This window comes from Phymastichus coffea, unplaced genomic scaffold (assembly GCF_024137745.1).
Source record: "Phymastichus coffea isolate CEN01 unplaced genomic scaffold, Cenicafe_Pcof_1.1 PCOF00001, whole genome shotgun sequence".
Lineage (NCBI taxonomy): Eukaryota > Metazoa > Arthropoda > Insecta > Hymenoptera > Eulophidae > Phymastichus > Phymastichus coffea.
The window spans coordinates 12,816,262-12,838,026 of NW_026706812.1; the positions used below are offsets into that span (position 1 = coordinate 12,816,262).

General features: G+C 39.2%; 1 protein-coding gene across 1 annotated transcript in view; it reads left to right on the forward strand.

Annotated features, from left to right (window-relative positions):
• The window catches only part of LOC131673965 (2-(3-amino-3-carboxypropyl)histidine synthase subunit 2), a 160,657-nt gene extending 156,066 nt beyond the window's left edge, over positions 1-4,591 (forward strand). Inside the window, exon 4 of the mRNA XM_058952409.1 lies at positions 4,118-4,591. Coding sequence (XP_058808392.1) covers positions 4,118-4,558 — 441 coding nt within the window. The 3' untranslated portion in view covers positions 4,559-4,591. The remainder of the gene's footprint in view (positions 1-4,117) is intronic.
• Positions 4,592-21,765: the final 17,174 nt, after the last annotated feature.

Sequence of the window (21,765 nt, forward strand, 5' to 3'; positions counted from 1 at the left end):
AAGCCCAATTGTTATTCACTAATGAAAAAAAAATTTACGTTATGTCTTTCAATGCTCTCTATCGATTTCCAAAATGATTTATCAATAAAAATCAAAATTGCGACCGTGGGAGCAAAAAACAAAAGCGACCTTAATTGCAAAATAGATTAATAACATTTTCAGTAACTTTTTTGTAATAATTATTTCGGGTTTGGATAGCAATTCAAATAAACTTCAATTTAAAACAACGATGGCACAGATCCGTTGATAAACAAAAAAGTTACAGGCCGGCAAAGTTTTTGGCTTATTGTTCAACAATTTATGCCACTAGTGGAAAAAAAAAAATATCGTCATTGGCGGAATACTTCTAGTTTTTAAGGGATGAAAATTTCAAGTCTATGGGAAAAAGGTAAACGGCTTAAAAAAATTTGGGAAAATCAGCCCTCGGCAATAATATTCACGATCTATCGCGCGGCGGCGGAGTGGGGGAAGCCGACGAATACTCGACAGAAAAATTGAGTCTGACCCACAAAATCAGCAGCGCAATTAAAATCGCTATTTTTTCTTTAACTATTCAACATATTTTCATCATTTTTTTTTAATTTGATACCCCGCGACGAGAGAAATCTATTCCCGCTATATAAAATAAGCAAAAGTTATAAACAATGGCATAAAATTTATTTATAAAAAAATGTCATTTTTTTTTCTTCATTATTATTAACAGGAATGAATTTTTATTATATAGGTAAGTAAAATTAAGCATTTTAACATTTTATTTTCAAGATTTTATTGAAAAAACAAATAATCAATATAATTTACAAATAATCAATACAATTTTTTTCGGTGTAGTATACGCTCGCTTATTATAAATTTGACATTTATACGTCCGCTTATTATAAATTCTAAATATACACGCTCGCTTATTAAACATTAGAAATTTATACTCAATTACTGTAAAATCAATTTTTTTTTCTTTTTTTTCGAAGGAGGGCTGTCGGATTCGCTGATTTCATCCGACTCGCTTTCAGACTGATAATCAATGTTATCTTGATCAGCAATTGGTGGGGAATAATGCGCTGTATTATACTTCATGCTATCAATATCTTGAACGCATATTAAAGACACTCTTCAATTATTTTCATTCGCTCTCGTTCGGTCTCACTCGCTTTGCTATTACAAAAATATTCTACAAGTAAATTTTTAGCTAATGCGTTCAAGATATTGATAGCATGAAGTATAATACAGCGCATTATCCCCCACCAATTGCTGATCAAGATAACATTGATTATCAGTCTGAAAGCGATTTAGATGAAATCAGCGAATCCGACAGCCCTCCTTCGAAAAAAAAGAAAAAAAATTGATTTTACAGTAATCGAGAGTATAAATTTCTAATGTTTAATAAGCGAGCGTGTATATTTAGAATTTATAATAAGCGGACGTATAAATGTCAAATTTATAATAAGCGAGCGTATACTACACCGAAAAAAATTGTATTGATTATTTGTTTTTTCAATAAAATGTTAAAATGCTTAATTTTACTTACCTATATAATAAAAATTCATTCCTGTTAATAATAATGAAGAAAAAAAAATGACATTTTTTATAAATAAATTTTATGCCATTGTTTATAACTTTTGCTTATTTTATATAGCGGGAATAGATTTCTCTCGTCGCGGGGTATCAAATTTAAAAAAAAATCATGAAAATATGTTGAATAGTTAACGAGAAAATAGCGATTTTAATTGCGCTGCTGATTTTGTGGGTCAGACTCAATTTTTCTGTCGAGTATTCGTCGGCTTCCCCCACTCCGCCGCCGCGCGATAGATCGTGAATATTATTGCCGAGGGCTGATTTTCCCAAAATTTTTTTAAGCCGTTTACCTTTTTCCCATAGACTTGAAATTTTCATCCCTAAAAACTAGAGGTATTCCGCCAATGACGATATTTTTTTTTTCCACTAGTGGCATAAATTATTAAACAATAATCCAAAAACTTTGCCGGCCTGTAACTTTTTTGTTTATCAACGGATCTGTGCCATCGTTGTTTTAAATTGAAGTTTATTTGAATTGCTATCCAAACCCGAAATAATTATTACAAAAAAGTTACTGAAAATGTTATTAATCTATTTTGCAATTAAGGTCGCTTTTGTTTTTTTGCTCCCACGGTCGCAATTTTGATTTTTATTGATAAATCATTTTGGAAATCGATAGAGGGCATTGAAAGACATAACGTAAATTTTTTTTTCATTAGTGGATAACAATTGGGCTTCGAAAAATAAACGAGTATGTAATTTGTTTATAAGACGATAACTCGTAAACTATTAAACTTACAGATTCGCGATTCCGTACACATCATCTCATAACAAAAAGACACCATTCAACGAGAAGCGGTGGCACAATGTTTATAACAACGCTAAAAAAAATTGTTTATAATATTTTCAAAATACAAAAGTTAATAGTTAATAACTTTTTACCTGATGGATATTTTTTGACGTGCAACCTATGGTTTTGTAGATAATTTATTCACGAACAAAAAAGTGTTGAACTATTTTGTTGTAAATGTTAACGGAACAAAGTTATAAAGAAAAGAACGAAAAAAGTCACAAAATTTATTAGTTTATGGACATTTTAACAATGTGCCGCAACTTTCTCAGACTATGGATAGTTGTTATCTTAATGTACGTCGTTTACACTACCTGTCAAAAAATAATCGTCCTGCCGAAATGAAAAACCGCGAAACGGCCTTTTCCGGCCTATTTTTCCTGGACTATTCAATGGCTAAAATGAAGGAATTGAAGTTCGATTAGTAGGCCATCTACCGTATTCACCAGATTTGGCCCCTAGAGACTTTTTTATTCCCAAACCTAAAAAAGTGGCTTTCCGGAGAACGATTCATCTCGAACGAGAAGATCATAACATTAACAAATGGCTATTTTGAGGAACTTCCAATATTATTTTTTCTGAGAGCGTAAAAAACTTTTAAGAACGCCTGAAAAAACTATATCGACCTAAAAGGAAATTATGTTGAAAAATAAAAAAAATTTATCAAAAAAATTGTTCGTCTATCTTTTTCTAAGGACTTATTAACCCACCCTCGTAACATTTTTTTAGATCTTTGGATCGTCTATTTAGTTTAGTTTTGTCTTGACTCGATCTAATTATTTGATACCTTTTTCTTAATAATCTTTTTTCTTTGATTTGTTGGGTTATTTTAGTGGACGTAATTTGGTACTTATGGTGGCTTATATCTGTAGGTGAGTATTTTGTTCTCCAATGGATATCAGAATGTAGTTATTATTTTGTTGTATTTTATAGAGTACTCTGCCTCTGTATGTCGGAGTTGATGATCTTGATCCTCACCACGGATGTTTTGTATTATAATCGCCTCCTACTATAAAGCTATTTCCGAGTGTGATGAACAAGTCAGTCCAGTTTTCTTTTGTAATTGTTTTGTTTGAAGGACAGTAAACAGCTGATATTTTTATCGGTCTTTATCCTTTATTAGGACTTTGGAAAGGAACCGAGGGACCATCGTCCTTCGACGTTTTTAAAAAACCCCGCGCAACCCCTTCTCGAGCAATTCCGACTCTAGAGGAAAAAATAGTTTTCTTTACAAGCGTGCAAAGCTCAGTCTTAAGTGTAGAAAAAAATAATTAAAAAAAATTCAAAGACTAAAAAATAAAGAAAGAAATTTTTTTAATATTCTTAATTTTCCTCTATTTTTATCGTAGATCGCGTCCACGACAAAAGTGATGAATGATAAAGGGCTAATATCAGCATAGTATCTGTTAATTCCTTCATTTTTAAAAGAACCGATCTTTTAATTACATTTTATCGCGCGTCATAATACAAAGTTTTCTTAAATAATAAACTCGGATTGCGTAGATTAAAGAGTGCACCTATGAGTCTCAGACAACTTAAGAGTCACCCGAACGCGACACCACCTATGAGTTTGAAATTTTACGCAGAGACATTTTTCGTCAAGCCTTATATTATAAGACACCATGTTTTTTTTAATAAAATCATTTGAACGGTGCGGATGATTCGACTATTTTATTAGAATTATAGCAGATTGAATATAGCCTAATATATTTTTAAGCAAATATATATGTTTTATATGAAGTTTTATTTTTGTTACAGATCGATGTCTTTGTTCTAGTTAGTTGTCCTGAAAGTAGTTTACTTGACACACATGGATATTTCAAACCAATTGTGACACCATATGAAATAGATCTGGCTTTTAACACTGCGAGAAAATTGTCATTATTTCATTCAATAGATTTCAAAGAACTTTTATTTGGTGGAATAAATCATATCGTTTTCGAATCGTCCCAAGAATCAGATTATTCACTTACTTCTGGTAAAATAAGAAGTTCAAAATCTATAAATTTCTCCAGCCAAAATAAAGCTGTATTACTTAAAGATTTAGGATCTGTAATTAGTAATCGGATCGGAAACTCCTTTTTTCTGTCAAGAACGTGGACTGGACTACAACAAAATCTTGGCAAAACTGAAGTAACGTCAGCTGTACTTGGTCGTGATGGTATTCCTATAAATTATAACAACGAGAAATCAAATTAATTACAGATAATTAATAAATTTATTATAATTTAATCCATTGAACCCTTAACTCTTGATTACAAATACGTAATAAAATTATCCAATTATGATGTTTATAGAGCTTTATAAGCTCACTGATATATTTCTTATTATTACCTTTGGTTACGAATATACAGTCAGTCATGACACTCTAAATGGTATGGGCCATTTTGAAAGTCTTTTATTTATTTTTCCTGACTTCTAGATTTCTGAGAGCAACATTTACATTTACAGAATCTGAAGTTAAAATTATCATCTTTTAAGTAAAACAAGTTTCAGTATAATTCATGTATCTCGAGAAATGTGTTTTTAGAAAAAGATTTTTGGTTTACTCATCCATTGACAGTTCCTTCCAGATTATAGGACGCCACACAAGTCGAGAGAAATTGGCGAAGAGTTTAGGTTTTTAAATTAATTTCCCTAGAAACTATTTCGAAGAACAAATTTATTCACTTCGTTCGTGATAATAAAACTGTTCGCTCGCGACTTGGAACGCGTCTGCTCTCTCCATTGTCTTGTCTCTATCTGCCTTTTTTGCTCGTCGTTCTCAAAAAGATAATCTCTCTCTCAAAAAGCTTTCGAGCACCTTCGCTACGTAATCGTGAAAAGAAAAAAAGGTGTAAGTCGCTCGTTGACACGACAATGAAGACAATGAACGTGACCGACCAACCAGCTAATCACTCCGTTCTCCACGCTGTAAAATCAACCGCGAGAACAAAATCATGTGTCGACTCTAGCGGAGACTAGAAGAGAGAGCCAGTTGAAAAATAAGAGAGAGAGCGAAGAGGTGGGAACCGAGAGACAGAGAAAGACCAGAGACTAGGAGAGACTTCTCTCTCTCTCTCTCTCTCTCTCTCTCTCTCTCTGGTGTGTACGGAGGTGTGCGGCTTTGCTCCGTCAACTGGCAGCTGGAATCGGCTACTCGTCTCACTCCTGTGGGTGTGTGTGTTTTGCGGACATTCCGGTCTCCCGCAGGCTCCACGTGCCGGGAGCGTGATCTGCTAGGTTCCATTGGAGGAACCAGGGAGCCCGTTATTTAAAGTGCTACCGGAGAGAGAGGTTAAGGAAGGCCGTGCGATTCTTGGCGAATTTTTGGCGCAAAAATTTCGCATCTTCGCGCCTGCGCCGATCGACCATAACAGCTCCACCTCGCTGATACCCGCCAAAATTTGAATCGCTCGAGCAACATGAGCGAATTCAAGTGTATTGTCTGCGGGGAAACGTCGAACCGGAGGCTGAAAAATTGCACGGTGTGCCAGAAGCCACGGCACAGCAAGTGTTCTGGCAACAAAAAGGATGGCCCCTGTGACAACTGCCGAACTGACCCGTCGAAGCCAGCAACAACAACAGCAACGTCGAGCATCGCAGCGCGCAAATCGGCTACTCGAAAATCAGCGGATGGAAACATGAGTGTCGCGCCAATCCCATCGTCAGCGAAAAATCAGGTGAGCAAGCTGCGTGCAAACACCAACATGAGCGTACCAGTCCATCGTCGCTCGTGCGCTCTATCTATGCCCTCACCTACGATGGGGCGTGGCCTATCGCCGAAACGAACACCTCGCCCGCCGAGTCGACCGGCTGGCGATAAGCAGACGACAGTTCGGTTGGTTGCAGGTGACAGGGCGCCTACCGAAATTCAAGGTGTGTCAGAACCTGTTGCCGCTATACAGGCGCCTGGATTTGACCAGAGTGTTAACGCGGAAGTGACAAACAAGAACGATGCGCACAAAAGTGTAGATGAGCACTTCCTAGGGACGCCGGAGCTGCCAAGTATTAATAATATACTGATTCCGGTAAGCACCCTGGAATTATTATTCCAGCGTTTCGATACCATCGAGCGACAAGTCGATGAAGTAAAGGCCCTTGTGAAGCGGCATCCGGAACTGGAAAATGCTTCTATGGTCACCACATTACCTGTGACTGAAGGAGAGATTACCGGTGAAGGGCGCATTGCAACACTAGAGGGCATGATCCGAGATCAGTCCTCGATGGTCAAAGACCTGCAAAAATTATGCGGTACTCTTCTGGAGAGCAACCGCTCTCTAGAAGAAAGATTAAAACAAGCATGTACCAGGTCTGGTGATGTCCGGTGTGCTTGCCGGGTCACCAACATAAAATGCAGCCCAAAGAACGTTAATCATGACAAGGCCAAAGCCAGCATTGACAAAGGGGTTATCAATGTAACACCCGCTTCAAGCTCCAGAGGTGCCGCTTTGAACCTGGAAGGGGACGCAGTGCGGTCTGGTGTGCTGGAGGGGGTTTCGTTACCACAAAGTGGAGGCGCTGAAGGCCATGAGGTCATACTACATGGCCTTCTGGACGAAGCGTCCAACGTTTCCCCTGATGGCTTGCGTGGGCTGGCTCTTGCGGCCCTGAAGGTCGTTCTGCCTTCGGTGACGCCAGAGGGCGTTACGGGGGTTAGGGTCTCGCGGCCTCGTCGCCGGCCAGCTGAGGGCGCTGTAGGTGCGGGGGCGGTGAGTCAGGAGGGACAACGGAGAGCAGGGTTATCCCAGCCCTCCTGCATTGTAGGGGTCAGAGACGAGGGACTTTTGCGCGATATAATGAAGGCGAAGCGTGGCATGCCCCGTGCTTGTATTACGACTGAGGACCTAGACAAGGACCTTCTCGGGCCGGAGTTGTCTGCCAAGGTGCCACGGAGGAAATTATTTATTAATGAACTCCTGCCCCAAGCTCAATTTAAAACATTCCTAACCCTGAAGCCGGTAGCAAAGGGGCTTGGCTTCAGGTATGTGTGACACAGTGGTGGGAGATTTCTGGTCCGACGAAGGACAGGAGAGAGGGCGTACGCGTTCGAGAGCAGCGGATCTGCAGGCGATTAGGTCGGCGTGGGAGTCGACTGGCGGGTCGCAGTCGTCAGCGGAGTTGAGCACCGACTCGAGGGGCGCTACGCCATCGGGAGGAGAGAGCATGCAGCGGATCAGAGAGGGCACTGATGTCAACTCGCAAATGGCATGACTCGGGACGGTGAGCACCAAAGATGTTGCATGTCGCGGTGGTTTCCTCAGGGCTGGGTTTCTCAACATTAACTCGCTTAGAGCGCGTGTTGAGAGGCTTCGTCTGTTTCTGGCTGGGGATGCCATCTATCATGTTTTTGGGGTTGCTGAGACCTGGCTGGGACCTGTGGTTGATGATCACATCATACGGGTTCCGGGGTACTCGGTGATAAGAAGCGATCGCAACATTAATGGGGGCGGTGTTACCCTCTTCATACGTGAAGAATTTAAAATTACAAAGCTGGCTTCATCCACCACTCAAGGGCCTGGGAAACCGGGAATACCAGAGTACCTGTTTTGCAGTATTGAGACGGGCAATTCTCCTCCGGTGCTTATAGGCGTCATCTATCGTCCGCCTAAGGTGCCCTTGCAGCAGGGCTCGGATCTTTTTGAGGTGTTGAGGGATCTCTGTGGTGATTTCAGTCATAAGATCATCATAGGTGATCTTAATGCCGATATGAGTTCGGGCTCGGATGATGCTCTCTCCATCGGGCGTTTGGGTGGGGAGTTGTCGCTGAGTTTGGTTCGGCATGGCCCGACTCATCACGTGGGTGATTCCCACACATGGATTGATATCATGCTGACCGACGCATGCGACACGATCACGGACCAGAAGAACGAATTGCTCCCCGAATTCGGTAAGCACGCGATTATAGAGGTCATGATTGACATCCGTGTGCCTTCTCCTTCGGCGGGTAGCTTTACCTATCGCAGCTTTCGTGGCATTCGCCCGGATATGCTTTTAGACTTCTTGACACGCTGCGATTGGGCATCTGTTGGCGCTGCTGAGTCGGATTTGGAGGGAGCGCTGGAATGCCTCAACCATAATTTAACTGAGGCCATAAATAAATTTGCACCTGAGAAGACAATATGCCTTAGGAAAAAGTATGCTCCTTGGTTTGGTCCAGAGCTGAGGAGGCTTGTCGACAGACGTGATGCCTCGCGAAGACGCTATAAGCGTACCGGGCGGGCGGATGTCTTAGAGGAGTCTCTTAGGCTTAGCAAGGAGGTCGAGGTTCGTTTGGAACAGGAGCGCGTTAATTTCCTTCAAAATCATCTGTCTAGCGCTCTTGATGAAGGTAAAAATATTTGGAAGGAAATGCGGAACCTCGGCCTCTTGCCAGGGGTGGGTGGGGATGGCCTTCATGGGTTTACCTTGGACGAGCTGAATGACCACTTCGCTGGGGTTTCGGCCTCGCCGCTTGAGGATATAGATAGTGGGATGATTGGAGTTGATGTCGCGGATGAGCGAGGTTTTACCTTCAAACCTGTTGGCATCGATGACGTCATCCTAGCTGTCTCCCATTTTACATCACAATCGAGCGGCGTGGACGGGATTCCCCATGGGGTGGTGGTGAAGGCTCTTCCAGTCATAGGTGAGCACCTGAGGTTAATATTTAATTCCTCATTTGCTAAGGGGGAGTTCCCGGGAGCCTGGAAGCGGGCACAGCTGATTGCCTTGAGGAAGAACAACACCCCTTCCTCGGCCTCGGACTTTCGTCCGATAGCTTTGCTTTGCTTTCTTTCAAAGGTTCTCGAGAAGCTTGCCCATGACCAGATCACGGAGTATCTGAATAGAGAAAATCTTTTTGATCCCCTCCAGGCCGGCTTTAGGCGGGGCCACAGTACTCAGACAGCGTTATTAAAGTTGACGGATGACATCCGAATGGGCGTTGACAAAAGGATGATGATGCTCTTGCTGTTATTCGATTTCAGCAAGGCGTTTGACACCATATCACCCTCGAGACTTTTGCGCAAGCTCCGTGCTCTTGGTTTTTCTGGTTCTGCTCTCAAATGGCTGAGGTCCTACCTCGGTGGTCGTTCGCAAAGGGTTACTGCTGGGGGTGGGGGCTCGGAGTGGCGGGAGACGAATCTGGGGGTTCCACAGGGCTCGGTGCTGGGACCGCTCTTGTTTTGCCTGTATGTCGGCGATCTGAAAGATGTGCTCCGTGGACATGAGGTTTCATACCTCTTCTATGCGGATGACTTGCAGATTTATCTGCATATACATAAAAAAGAATTGACAAAGGGCATCCGAATGCTGACGGAGGCTGCGAGATTGGTGGCGAACTGGGCCCGGGATTCGGATCTGCGCCTGAACGCGGGCAAGACCAAAGCTATCATGTTTGGAACTAACAAACATGTCAATGACATTTACGCTGAGGTCTTGCCTGGTGTTGAGGTGCAAGAGGGAGTATTTGTTCCCTTTAGTAATGAAGTGACCAGTCTCGGGGTCGTTCTCGATAGCAAGCTGTCGTGGAGATCGCACATTGACCGGGTCGCGGCGAAGGTTTGGAGAGCTCTGTACGGCCTGCGTTTTGTTAGGCCGTGTACTACGGAGCTGCTCCGGCGCAGACTGGTGGAGTCGATGGTCCAGCCTCACCTGGACTACGGCACCGTGGTGTGTCTGGGGGCCTCGGCGGAGCAGAGGGAGCGGCTGCAGAGACTGAGCAACGCGTGCGTAAGATACATCTATGGTATCCCGCGTGATGTCTCGGTCTCTCCATATAGGTCGCGGTTGGGTTGGCTTCACGTGGACGTACGCAGGGAATATTTTATGTCCCTGCTAATGTACAGATGCTTGACCATGCGCGAACCTGGCTACCTGGCTGAGCTCTTCATAGGGCACAAGTGAAGGTATCCGGGTAGGGCGGGGCAGGCTGAGCTTAGAGTTGCTAAGGTTAGAACGGAGACGGCTCGCAGGTCTTTCCAGGTGATGGGTGCCCATCTCTGGAACACTCTTCCATCTGACCTGCGGCACGCGCCGTCGCTTAGCAGCTTTAAGAGGGGGGCGCGCGGATACTTTGCGTCATTGAGGGCGTAGGGTGGTACCACTGGAGTATTCTTATTTCTATTAGTTTACTGTATAAATGTTTGTACAGTTATTTATTTACGTGTTTGTAGTGAATTATATTTGTTTATTTATTTTTTGTGCTGTTTTGTGTCTGTATGACGAAAACTAGCCTAAACTTTTGACTGCATTACTAGTTATAAGCAAGCTAGACTGTAGTGATAAGAATTATTGTTTCCTCTGGAATATCGAACTGTGAACTAGTCAAATCCTAGTCTATTTATTTTAACGTAATAACTACAATCATAATTTTATTTATTGACTGAGGAACTAAAATTGTAATCGAACTGTGATGAAATGTGATGCCGGTACGGCATAATGTAAACTAAAGCTGTGACAATTACTGTATATATTTATATATTATTGTATTTTATGTTTTGCCATCACGGTGAATAAATTCTTATCTATCTATCTATCTATCAGCCTCGCGGTTCTCTACTCATAAAGTGTACGAGCGCTATTATGCTGGTTTGACAATTTTGCAAAAGGTAGCCTCGAATCGCAGACATACATGTGCCTTTTCACAATCGCGGAGAACAAAAAATCTGTGCAGTTTAATGTTCTTACGTGAGAAACCATAGATGACCTTTCTCACACAAGCGATCGCTTAGTGACACTTCAGCGTCTGGTGTCTATTCTAACTTGTAACGTAACATCCCCCTTGCTATTTAAAAAAGTGTGGAGCTTGTTACAGAACCTCCCACTTTTAAAATTACTAACAAACTCAGCAATTTATGTATTGCATAAACTAGCGTCGACAGATTTAACACTGAGGTGTACTATTGCTAGATAAATGTAAAGTAATTTTATGACAATGTTATTAATGATTGTTTGTATGGTTACATATATTATTCATAGCTCCAGCCGCACGTCACCCGAAACCGCTGTCTTATTTATTAGCGGTGACAATGACGCTCCGCAGGAGTGATATTTTCTTAAGTTTAATGCACGAATGGCGGCAAATCTTTCGTAAGAGTATCCTTTTTCTCCTACTTTTAAAATTTGTTATTACTCTTACTATATATTCATTATTATTTAGTATTACTCTTTTCGGCGCTTAACTGTTAGGGTCACTTATCGTAAAATTAATTAATATGGTTTCATAGAAGGATTATACATTAGTAACAGTAAAAGGGCAGTCTTCTAGCGGTATGTTGATATATTGTCGTTTGAGGTTTTCAGTTTATCATGTAGTTCTTGCATATTTTGACTTAGTTTCTTTTCACCGTCGTTGTCGAAGGTGATCTTAGATGATGTGGTACTGTAGCGACGGATTGTGTATTAAATACCGTACTCTCTTCTCATGGCAGCGTAGGTCGTCTCTTGATATCTGTTGCAGGTTTTGGGAGATAAAGAAACAAATGGGCTACTGATGACCATACAGCGGCAAATAGATGTACTTTTTATCCGAATATCCTGTATAAAGTGTAGGCATTAATGCAGACGTCTATAATTCCCTTGATAAATTGTATAATTAGTCCTACGAGGGTGGGTCAATTCCTTAAAAAAGGATAAAAATACAATTTGTTTTTTGGTAGATTTTTTTATTTTTCAACATAATTTCCTTTTAGGTCGATATAGTATTTTCAGGCGTTCTTTAAGTTTTTTTAAGCTGTCAGTGTTAAGTGACAACTTTTAAATTTTCTTAATCCTGATTAATATTGTGTATTAGTATTATGTATAATTGCGCCGCGCGTATTGGTTGTACGCATTGGGCGCGCGTGGTAGCGCTCCCGCACTGCATTACTGTAGCAACCACGCCCAATATTTCATTCCCGTGCGAGAGTTAATTACGGACAGTCGTGCCACAACTTTGTTCTCTTCAGAATTACGTTATACAGATTATATTCAGTTCTTTTGTAAATTTGTCTTTCTTGTTTATAATCGGTTTTCATCTCAGTTTTCTTATCAATTAGTTTTTGTCATTAATTTCTAAAATCAATACATATATATATATATACGTATACGACTTACGTGCGGCAAAATTCAAGCATAATTACTTATTGTAAGGACAAGAATTATTATAAGGACCAGTCGAGATAAATGGTTATACCTTTGGACAAACATTCTAACAACATATACACATATATAGCAATATAAATCCAAGGACAAGTCCATTAATACATATATAAATATAGCGATATAATTGACACCAATTAATAATAACAAATAAACATTTAATAAGTAAGTAACTCAAGGTTTATTATATAAAACTGTCTTCTTCTTACTTATTTTTCTATAATAATAATTATTCTTGGAGTAATTACCATTTGGCAAATTCCACGTATTCATTTTGTGTATAACTACATATATATATATATATATATGTATACACACACACACACACACACACACACATATATATATATATATATGCGTAATTGATAAATTCTTAACTATTTTGGCTTTGGCATTTTATTCTCGCGACTCTTTTTATTTTATTGTTTGTAACAGGCTGCCGCCTAGCCGCAAACCTCGGGTAATAATAATCCTAAATACAGCCAGACGGTGCTCTGTTAACTGTGTGCTCCTAGCACACTTGCTCACCTTGTCCCGGTGTGCGCCTGCGCCGAGTTCTCTTACCGATCTAACCTGGGTTCGCGATCTCTCCGCCAGGGACGCTGGTATGCCTGCTTTACAGCGCTCCGTCGGCCACTGCTGACAACTTGGTTGGCGGGCAGTTTCTCTCGTTGCTTACGTGATCCGTGCTGTACTACCGGCGCGTTCGAATCAAATGTAAACAACAACACCGATATCGAACAAAGGGAAGACAAAATAAAGAGAGAATCTCGTATTGATCTCTAATCGATTTATTAACTCAAAATGTATATAAGGGAAGGATTTGCGGAGAGACTTTCGCACGCTGTTTCGATATAACAATTCAACCGGGGAGAGAGAGAGAGTAAATCTCGCGGACGTCGCGGACTATTCGCATGCTCGCTATCAATAAACTCACCGCGCGCGCTGCGCGGGATCGCACGCTAAATGCAACTCAACAAAAGTGCTGTGCACCTACCGCTCAGTTGACGGGGATACGGTGGCCAACCGTATCCGATTAAACCCGTTGCTGATGAACTGCCTCTGCGGCTGCTGCTCCGCTGTTGTTGTTGCGTGGCTGCAGGAGTTGCAGAGGTTGAGCTCGCTGCTGCCGAGGTCGCACACGTTCCACAATGCGCGCACTCGGCACTCCACTCACAGTTATTATTACCGGTGACGGTGTCACACACGTTGTGTAGTGTGTGCACTCGTCCCACCGCACCGATTGTTGTTGTCGGTCGTTTATGCACACGTTGCGCAGTGTGTATTCCTACCTCACAACTCGCTAACAATATGCACAGCTCCCTGGATCTCACTCGGAAACAAAAGGACTCGTTGTTGCCTCTGACTCGTCAATTACGATGTAGCCGGACTGAAGGACAAAGTCATACTGACTAGCTAACTCTCCTCTCCCGGTCATTACCCCTAACGCGCCCTCTCTCTCTCTCTCTCTCTCAAACCGATCGCGGCTGTTACGCTCAGCCGCTTAGTAACCCACGCGAGTCTAAACGATTTTCGGCAATCGTTGCATGTTATAAATACCGCTCGCGCCGACCGGTCGGATTAGCGTCATACGACCTCTACGAAAACGTTGTATAATAGCTTACGCTGACGAAGTGTTCAATAATCAAGCGCGTTGCCAGATAATATGATATGCATGTGTATAGGATGAATAGTACGTCTGCAATATTTTGATTATATTTAAAAGAACTTAATTTCAAATTGGTCGTCAAACGCAGCCATTACTACCTTTTATATCTTTGCCTTTAACCAGTGTAGTCGAGACTAATAATAGTTTCTATCTATATCATTATTTTATTATATATATGAATAATTGTGCCTATATTTGCGATAGTAATAGAAGGACCCCTATATAAATATATTTTAGTTATTTGATTTTATTTAATTACTATTTATGTCCCATAAATATACATATATATAAGTTATAATTATCAAATAACTTGCGAGCGTTAAGTGAGCGGGGTCTCATACATGCAGCAATTCACCACAACGAGTTGTAGTGTCACTCGTTTGCTAAAAGTACACTAACGACGTGTGTGTCTACTCGAAAACACGTCTCAGTCAGAAAAAATAATTTTGGAAGTTCCTCAAAATAGCCATTTGTTTATGTTATGACCTCCTCGTTCGAGATGAATCGTTGTCCGGCAATCCACTTTTTTTAGATTTGTGAATAAAAAAAAGTCACTAGGAGCCAAATCTGGTGAATACGGTGTAAGGTCTACTAATTCGAACTTCAATTCCTTAATTTTAGCCGTTGAAACTAAGCAAGTGTGCAATCGTGCATTGTCTTGATGAAACAGATTTTTTTTGTTCAAATGAGGACGTTTTTACTTTATTTTCCGGCTTAACCGGTTCAACAACGACGCATAATACTCCGGTGATTCCTTGTCCTTTTTTTCTAAACAGTCGGTGAAGATAATTCCACGTGCATCCCAAAAAACAGTGGCCATAACGTTGCCGACCGATTTCACTGTCTTCGCCTTCGTTGGAGCTGGTTGTCTTTTCACGATCCACTGTTTTGACTGTTCCTTCGTCTCAGTATTGTAATGATGTATCCATGTTTCGTCTACAGTTATAAATCGACACAGAAAGTCGTCCAGATTATGGTGGATGCGCACCAAGAGGGTCACAGCGGCTACCACTCAACTGCATCTGTTTTCAACTGAGAGCAAACGCGGCACCCATCTTGCCGAAATTTTTCTCATGTCCAATTTCTCATATAAAATCGAAATAACCGTACCTTTTAAAACTCCTGTGGCCTCAACTATTTCGGACAATTTTATTCTTCGGTCAATCAAAACCATGTCGTGGATGTTTTTGATCATTTCCGGAGTGCTCACGTCTACAGGATGGCCTGAACGATGTTCATCTGCAGTCGGTGTACGGCCACATTTAAATTCATTTACCCAATTGTAAATAGTTGCAAACAAAGGGACAGATACACCACGAACTGCATCTAACTCAGCTTTGATTTCTTTGGGTGTATGGCCTTTTAAATAGAAATGTTTTATCATCGCTCGGGACTCACTTTTTTCCATTGTTAACAAGAAACACAAGTTGTCCACTTTGATCGACGATAAATAATGAAACTACTCGATGGATCTAGCTGAATCTTCAGCAGCACTTTATTTAATAATGGCGCTTACTGGTGCAACATAAGTTGGGATGCTTTGAGCGCCATCTCTTAGATTTTCTAAGGACTTATTGACCCACGTATCATGAGAATTCCTGCCAAGACAGTGTCAAACTTCATGAAATTTCTCCAAGTTTCCCCATCTAATGAGACCCTTTTGATCTGATTATCGACGTCGTGTTCAACATCGGAAATGTGAGAGAATATACCGCAGTGACGTACTATTCGCTTAACGCGGATCTTGCATTGTCTTACGAAGGTTCTTTCGTATATAACTAACTGTATTAACTATATACACGGAGGTTCGTTCTGGCTTGATATCATCAAAATCGCAAAATACGACATCGACAAGAGAGACGGTCGGAATCCCATACCTATAAGCGGTGAGCAAAACAGCAGTGCTGACGAAAGCAAAGAGGGCAAGCCACCGTTAGGACATTTATCTTGCAACGTTTTCTCGTTCCATTTGCGATCTAAATGGGAGAAAAACATATAAAGAAAAAATAAATAATCATTTCATATTATACACGCAACTTATACACCAGTTTTGCTCAAAATCTCTGGTTCATGTAGTTTATGCTTGGTATGCTTATAATATTGCAGTAATACTTCAATTTTATTTATTTATTTTCAATTTATTTCAAGTTTCGGCTTTAGAATATTATTTCGATAATTACAAATTCTTATATTTCAGGAGTTACTCTTATGCTTCATTAGTCACAAAGGCGTCGGTATTAGTAGTAACATTATGCATACTATAGTTATTCCCGGTGGAAAGTATATTTGAACTATTATCATGGCTGGGCGGTGTACAGAAGCTATCTGAAACAGTAGTACTGATCTCGCTACATCTTAAGTGAGTCAAGCGTAATTTATTGGGGTATTGTAGACGACTACCGTGTTTGTATGTAATATTTATGTTTCCTGATCCAACTTCCACTTCGAGAACCTTATAGTAACCTCTATATTAAGGTACATTTTTTCTAGCCCTTGGTTTTAAAAGTAGCGTGACGCTAGCCAATCTTAAAAGTACAAGAATTACACCTTTTATCATAATTTTTTTGGAGCGTTTCTTTGCATTTATTAAATTCGTTCAAGAGAGGTTCTGCACAACGGTTAGTCGCTCTTTAAGTCTGATTACGTAGTCTCAATACGTATTTACAGAGTCTTCTTTGACTAAAGCTTTTAGGTTAGACAAGCAAACCATTTACCATAGATGCAATTGTGCCTTTACGGACACCTGTGTTATAAAATAAGACAGTCCGTTCGTACCATTCTCTTATATTACTAGTATAGTTGACCAGCCATTCTGTTATTGAATGGTGCATCCGTTCGATGTTGCCATTAGATTGTGGTTGATACGCCGTCGTATTAGATGGTTTTATGCGACATAGTTTTGCATTATTTATTAATGAACTCGTAAAATTTGTACCTTGATCTGTTAAAATTAATTTCAGACAGCCGTAAATAAAAATGAATTTTCTTAAAAACACGCTTGCTATAATTTTCGAAGTTATTTTTGGGAGTGGCACTAACGTAATATATTTTTTTAACAAACATTATATATTTAGAATATAATTATTGTCTTTTCTTGTTGTTTCCAATTGGCCGACTTTATCCAATGCTATCTTTTCAAAGCAGGTTCCCGGCGTATCCGTCAAAATTGATATTGACAGTATTGCTTGGAATACGTTTACAGATTTTCGTGATGCCCTTGTGTCCGTTTATCGAAGACTCATGAATGATACGGACTATTTCCTATCTCGTGGCATTATCTAGTCATTGTACTAGATTTCTACAGATCAGAATTTTGGTTTGAGAATCTTTAAAATAAATCTTGAGAAGATTGATCTCGTCCCAATCGCTGTCGTTAATTCTATTTGTCTTTAAAATTCTCACTGAGACTAAACTATGTAAAAGACATACCTCTAGAAGGGATTCTATCACGCTTTTGAAAACTTCTAGGTCTATTGTTATCCTAAGCTCCTCTTTAACGGGTAGCGCTATGAGATATTTGTTTTTGTTTTGGTACACTTGTCTTATTCTTGATGAAGCAGAAGATTATCCTTTGCGAGTAAGAAGTTATTTGTAGTTTAAATAATATTGTGAGCTGGCCTCGGCCTGTTTATTTCACTACGACCAACTTCATATTCTACTTCAGGTGAGTTCTCATATTTGAACTCATTGTCGGTGTCATCGTTCGTTTTATTGCAGTTTGTACTGCTTGGTGTTTTATAAACTAAATTACTTGTAGAAGGCCTTTTTCGAATTGGGGACTCATTACCAGTTATAGGATTCTCTTTAGTTTTTGGTCGGTAATCAGAACTAATCGTTATTTCTTGATCTATGACTAGCTTAGGTGAGTTAGTCACAAGGTCTATAGCGGGGTTTATTACGTCGTCTGACCCTCTATTTCTTGTGGCTATTTCTGTGAGTTCGGTTTGGATGTTGGACGTGTTCTGAAGGGTAGCACCATCAAGTTTTCCTTGTAACTCAGTGTTAATGGAGGCCTTCAGAAGTCGGTATGTCGTTCCAGGAATTTTCTGGAAATATACATTAGTCAATATATAGTGAAAATCTATTCTGTCATCATAGTCTGAGCTGAGAAGAGTTGGTTTTTTTTTAGTCAGCTATTGAATGTTAATTCGGTGCTGGCCCTTGCTAATGTCCTGCGTAGCTTTGCATATATAAAATGAATCATCAATTGTTCTGACTGCGATGAATTGACCTTTCTTGTATATTATTTGGCTTACCTGACCGTCTTGATTTGGACGTTTTGCTGATGGTTGTGTATTTCTTGACTCGATTTCGTCTCGTTTCCTGATTGCAAGCTCGTCTTGGAGCAGCGGTGGGTACCTTAATAGTGGATCGGCGATGCGGTTGTCCTTACCAGGACTGTAAAAAATAGTAAAACATATTCCGATAATTTATATTTTTATCTTTTTAAATGTGAATTGGGGGTTTTGAGGTTTCGCAGCCAGATCAGCGGCTGGTGATCATGTAATCACAGTGAATTCTCGAGCGAGAATGTAGTATAGAAATTTTTCCATGCGGTATACTATATCGAAAATTCCGTTTGTATTATACTATAATTGACTTTGGATTTGGTGAGTGTTCTAGAAGCAAAACAAATTGGTAACTACATTTTCACGCCTTTGGCTTAAAAATTCTCCTATAGCATAAATTGAGGCATCCGTGGTTATGAAAAATCACTCTTCTAAATTAGGTTGTATTAATATCAAACAAATGTTACGTCCTGCTGGAATAGTTCTATTAAAGGTTATTGAATAAGAATTCGTTTGAAATTAAAGCAATTATTATAAATATATAATATTGAATTTGAAAATTAAACTTATGCAATGAAATATATATGATTACTTGGAATGGAATTAAGGAAAGATAAGCTTTGCCCTAGTTTCTTATGGTGCGAAGTATCCCATAAGCAGAGCATTAGTCTCTCTTGGAAAAAGGATGTGATTAAGCCCAAGTTTCTCGTAGCGCGAAGTGTTCTATAAACACGTAGCATAAATCGCAATAGGACAGCGAAGGCTTGCTTAGCTAATCACAAGAGAGAAATAACTTAGGTATAAACAAAGTTTAATCAATCTTAAGGGTTCACTTTGCAAAGCTAGGAGAGAATACCTCTCACTTGTACAAAATTGAGCCTATTTACACAAGTTTTAGAGCCCCATTTACGTAGGATAACCCTTTTCACTTTATTTCTGCAAATGTGCAAAATCATTTTCTCTTATTTACAATAGAATGAACAGCGCTAAAACAAATTTAATAGTGCTAAATATAAAGTATGTAATATAGATAATTTAAGCATGATTCGCATCTATCGCAAAAATCGTAGTTAAAATTTATTAATTAATAAAGTTAGTTAATTCAATAGCGTAAATTTTACAATAAAATAATTGAAATTTTTTACATATAAAATAATAATTTATCGCTTATAGATATATTTTCAAATAAGAGATACTTATATAGACATATTTTTAAATAAGAGATAATAAGAGATCTTATAATGTAAATAAAAAATCGGCTAATTAAAAAATATCAATTTAACAATTTTGTCAGTAAGTACAAAATCAACGCTTTCGATTAATATACTTTTATTTACTTCAATAAATTATTAATTTTTTATATTTATTGATAACAATAGTAACTAAATAGGGAACCACCACAACCCTCCGCCTCCGATTTTTCTGCAATTAAGATATGTTATAGTTCGTAAAAAAATAAAAGACCCCTCTTTTATCGGCGGAAAAAGCTATCTAAGGGATGAAACACACCCCAAAAAACAGCACTAAATGCTATTCTATAGCAATATCTTTAGTTGTAATGAATATTTTTTTATGAAACAAAAAAACACAAGATAGTTATAAAAAAAGTAACAGACACACATCAATTTGGTCCCCGGGGGTTGCAATCCCTACGTTGTATAGAGGAAAAACTGTATTTTTAAATGTATTTTTACCTTACAAAATCAAAAAATGATGTTAAAAAAATTAAAAAAATTATATTCTAGTAGAAAATGATGAAAGAAAATTGACGTGTTTCGGGGTTTTCCTAATATCTATTATTTCGAGGGTGAACTACCCCTTAATGTTATTAATACAATATAAACAGTTGTTAATCGCAGATTATGCTGGTTATTTCATGTTCTATGTCGCCCAAAAAAGCCAAACACATGTATACTTTTGTTCCACCGAATAAACTATTTAAAGGGTGAAAGCTACCCCCGAAAGATACCCCTCAACACCATATTATAGCGAAATTTTCGTATTTTATGCACAGTTTTCGACGAAACAAACTCTAAAAAATTCTTTTAAAAAATTTCAACTAAATATATGGATTTCATCTACAGAGGTTGCAACTCCTAAGTCGCCTGAAAGAAAAACTATGTTTTCAAATATTTTTTTGCAAAATTTTTTCAGAAGAAATGAAGTTTATGAAATTCCGATTAAAATCTAATACAAAAGTATACAGTAGCCGTCACAAGGGGCTGCTACTCCTTCATTGGAGAGTGAACAGAGCATTCATTTGTTGCCCTGATCTTCAACCACCCCGAACCCAATTTCCTTAAACCTCGAGCTAGTTACTCTGCCACGCTATAACCTGTAACTCCTACACCCCAATTTCATCAACTCTCGAGCTGGTTACCCTGCCCTTTCCAATTTTCTAGTCCGAAACCCGGTTCTCTGTTATTCATAATCCCAATTTCGACATATTTGTTATATCTGTGAAGAAAAGGACATAGGCGAACTAATTGTGGAAGATAACGTTAAATTTATTTTATTTTTATGTCATATTTATGTTATATTAATTCGTCATTTCATCTGATAGAGATTATATTTTTTGAATAAGAAAAGATGATCCGCGCCAATTATCACCGTACATATTGTGAACAATAATGATACTCTATAAAGAAATGCTGTAGAAATATTAGTTTCTTGCACCATGCACATTTTATAATTACTATTTTGTCACAAATCTCGCAAATAGGCTCTTCTAAAATTTCGAAGCAATATTCAGCAGAATTGTCGAACGAATCAGGTTTTTTATCCAAGTACCCACTTTTCTACCAAGCATATTTAAATACGCTTTTGAATCTAGGTGAAGACAATTAATTATGTGTGATAGACTGTAATTTTATAATATTATTCCTGTCATGTAAACTGATGTTTGATCCGAATAAAATAATGGCATCAGATATTTTTCTTACAAAGTTTTTTCAAAATCGAAAACCGAATACATGCAATGGTTGAATTTTGCCTGTCGTACCCTTAGGAATTGTCATCAAACGAAAATTTGTATCAGCTGGTATCACTTCTCTTACAGTTCGTTCACACTGTCCACTCCATGAGTCTAGCAATAAAACTGCTGTTTTCCCATAGTTAGGAAAAAATACATGTTTCAACCATGTTTGAAGTAATTCACTCGACAGCTTTCCTGATGTACTTGCTCGCAAAAATATATTAGGTGCATAGTATAGTTTTTTTATATTAAGAACGTGGCACGGTGACCAGCTGTAGGGTGAGCTGATGAAATTCGGGTGTAGGACTTACGGGTGACAGCGTGAGAGGGTAACCGGCTCGATGGTTGATGAAACTGGGATGGAGGAGTTACG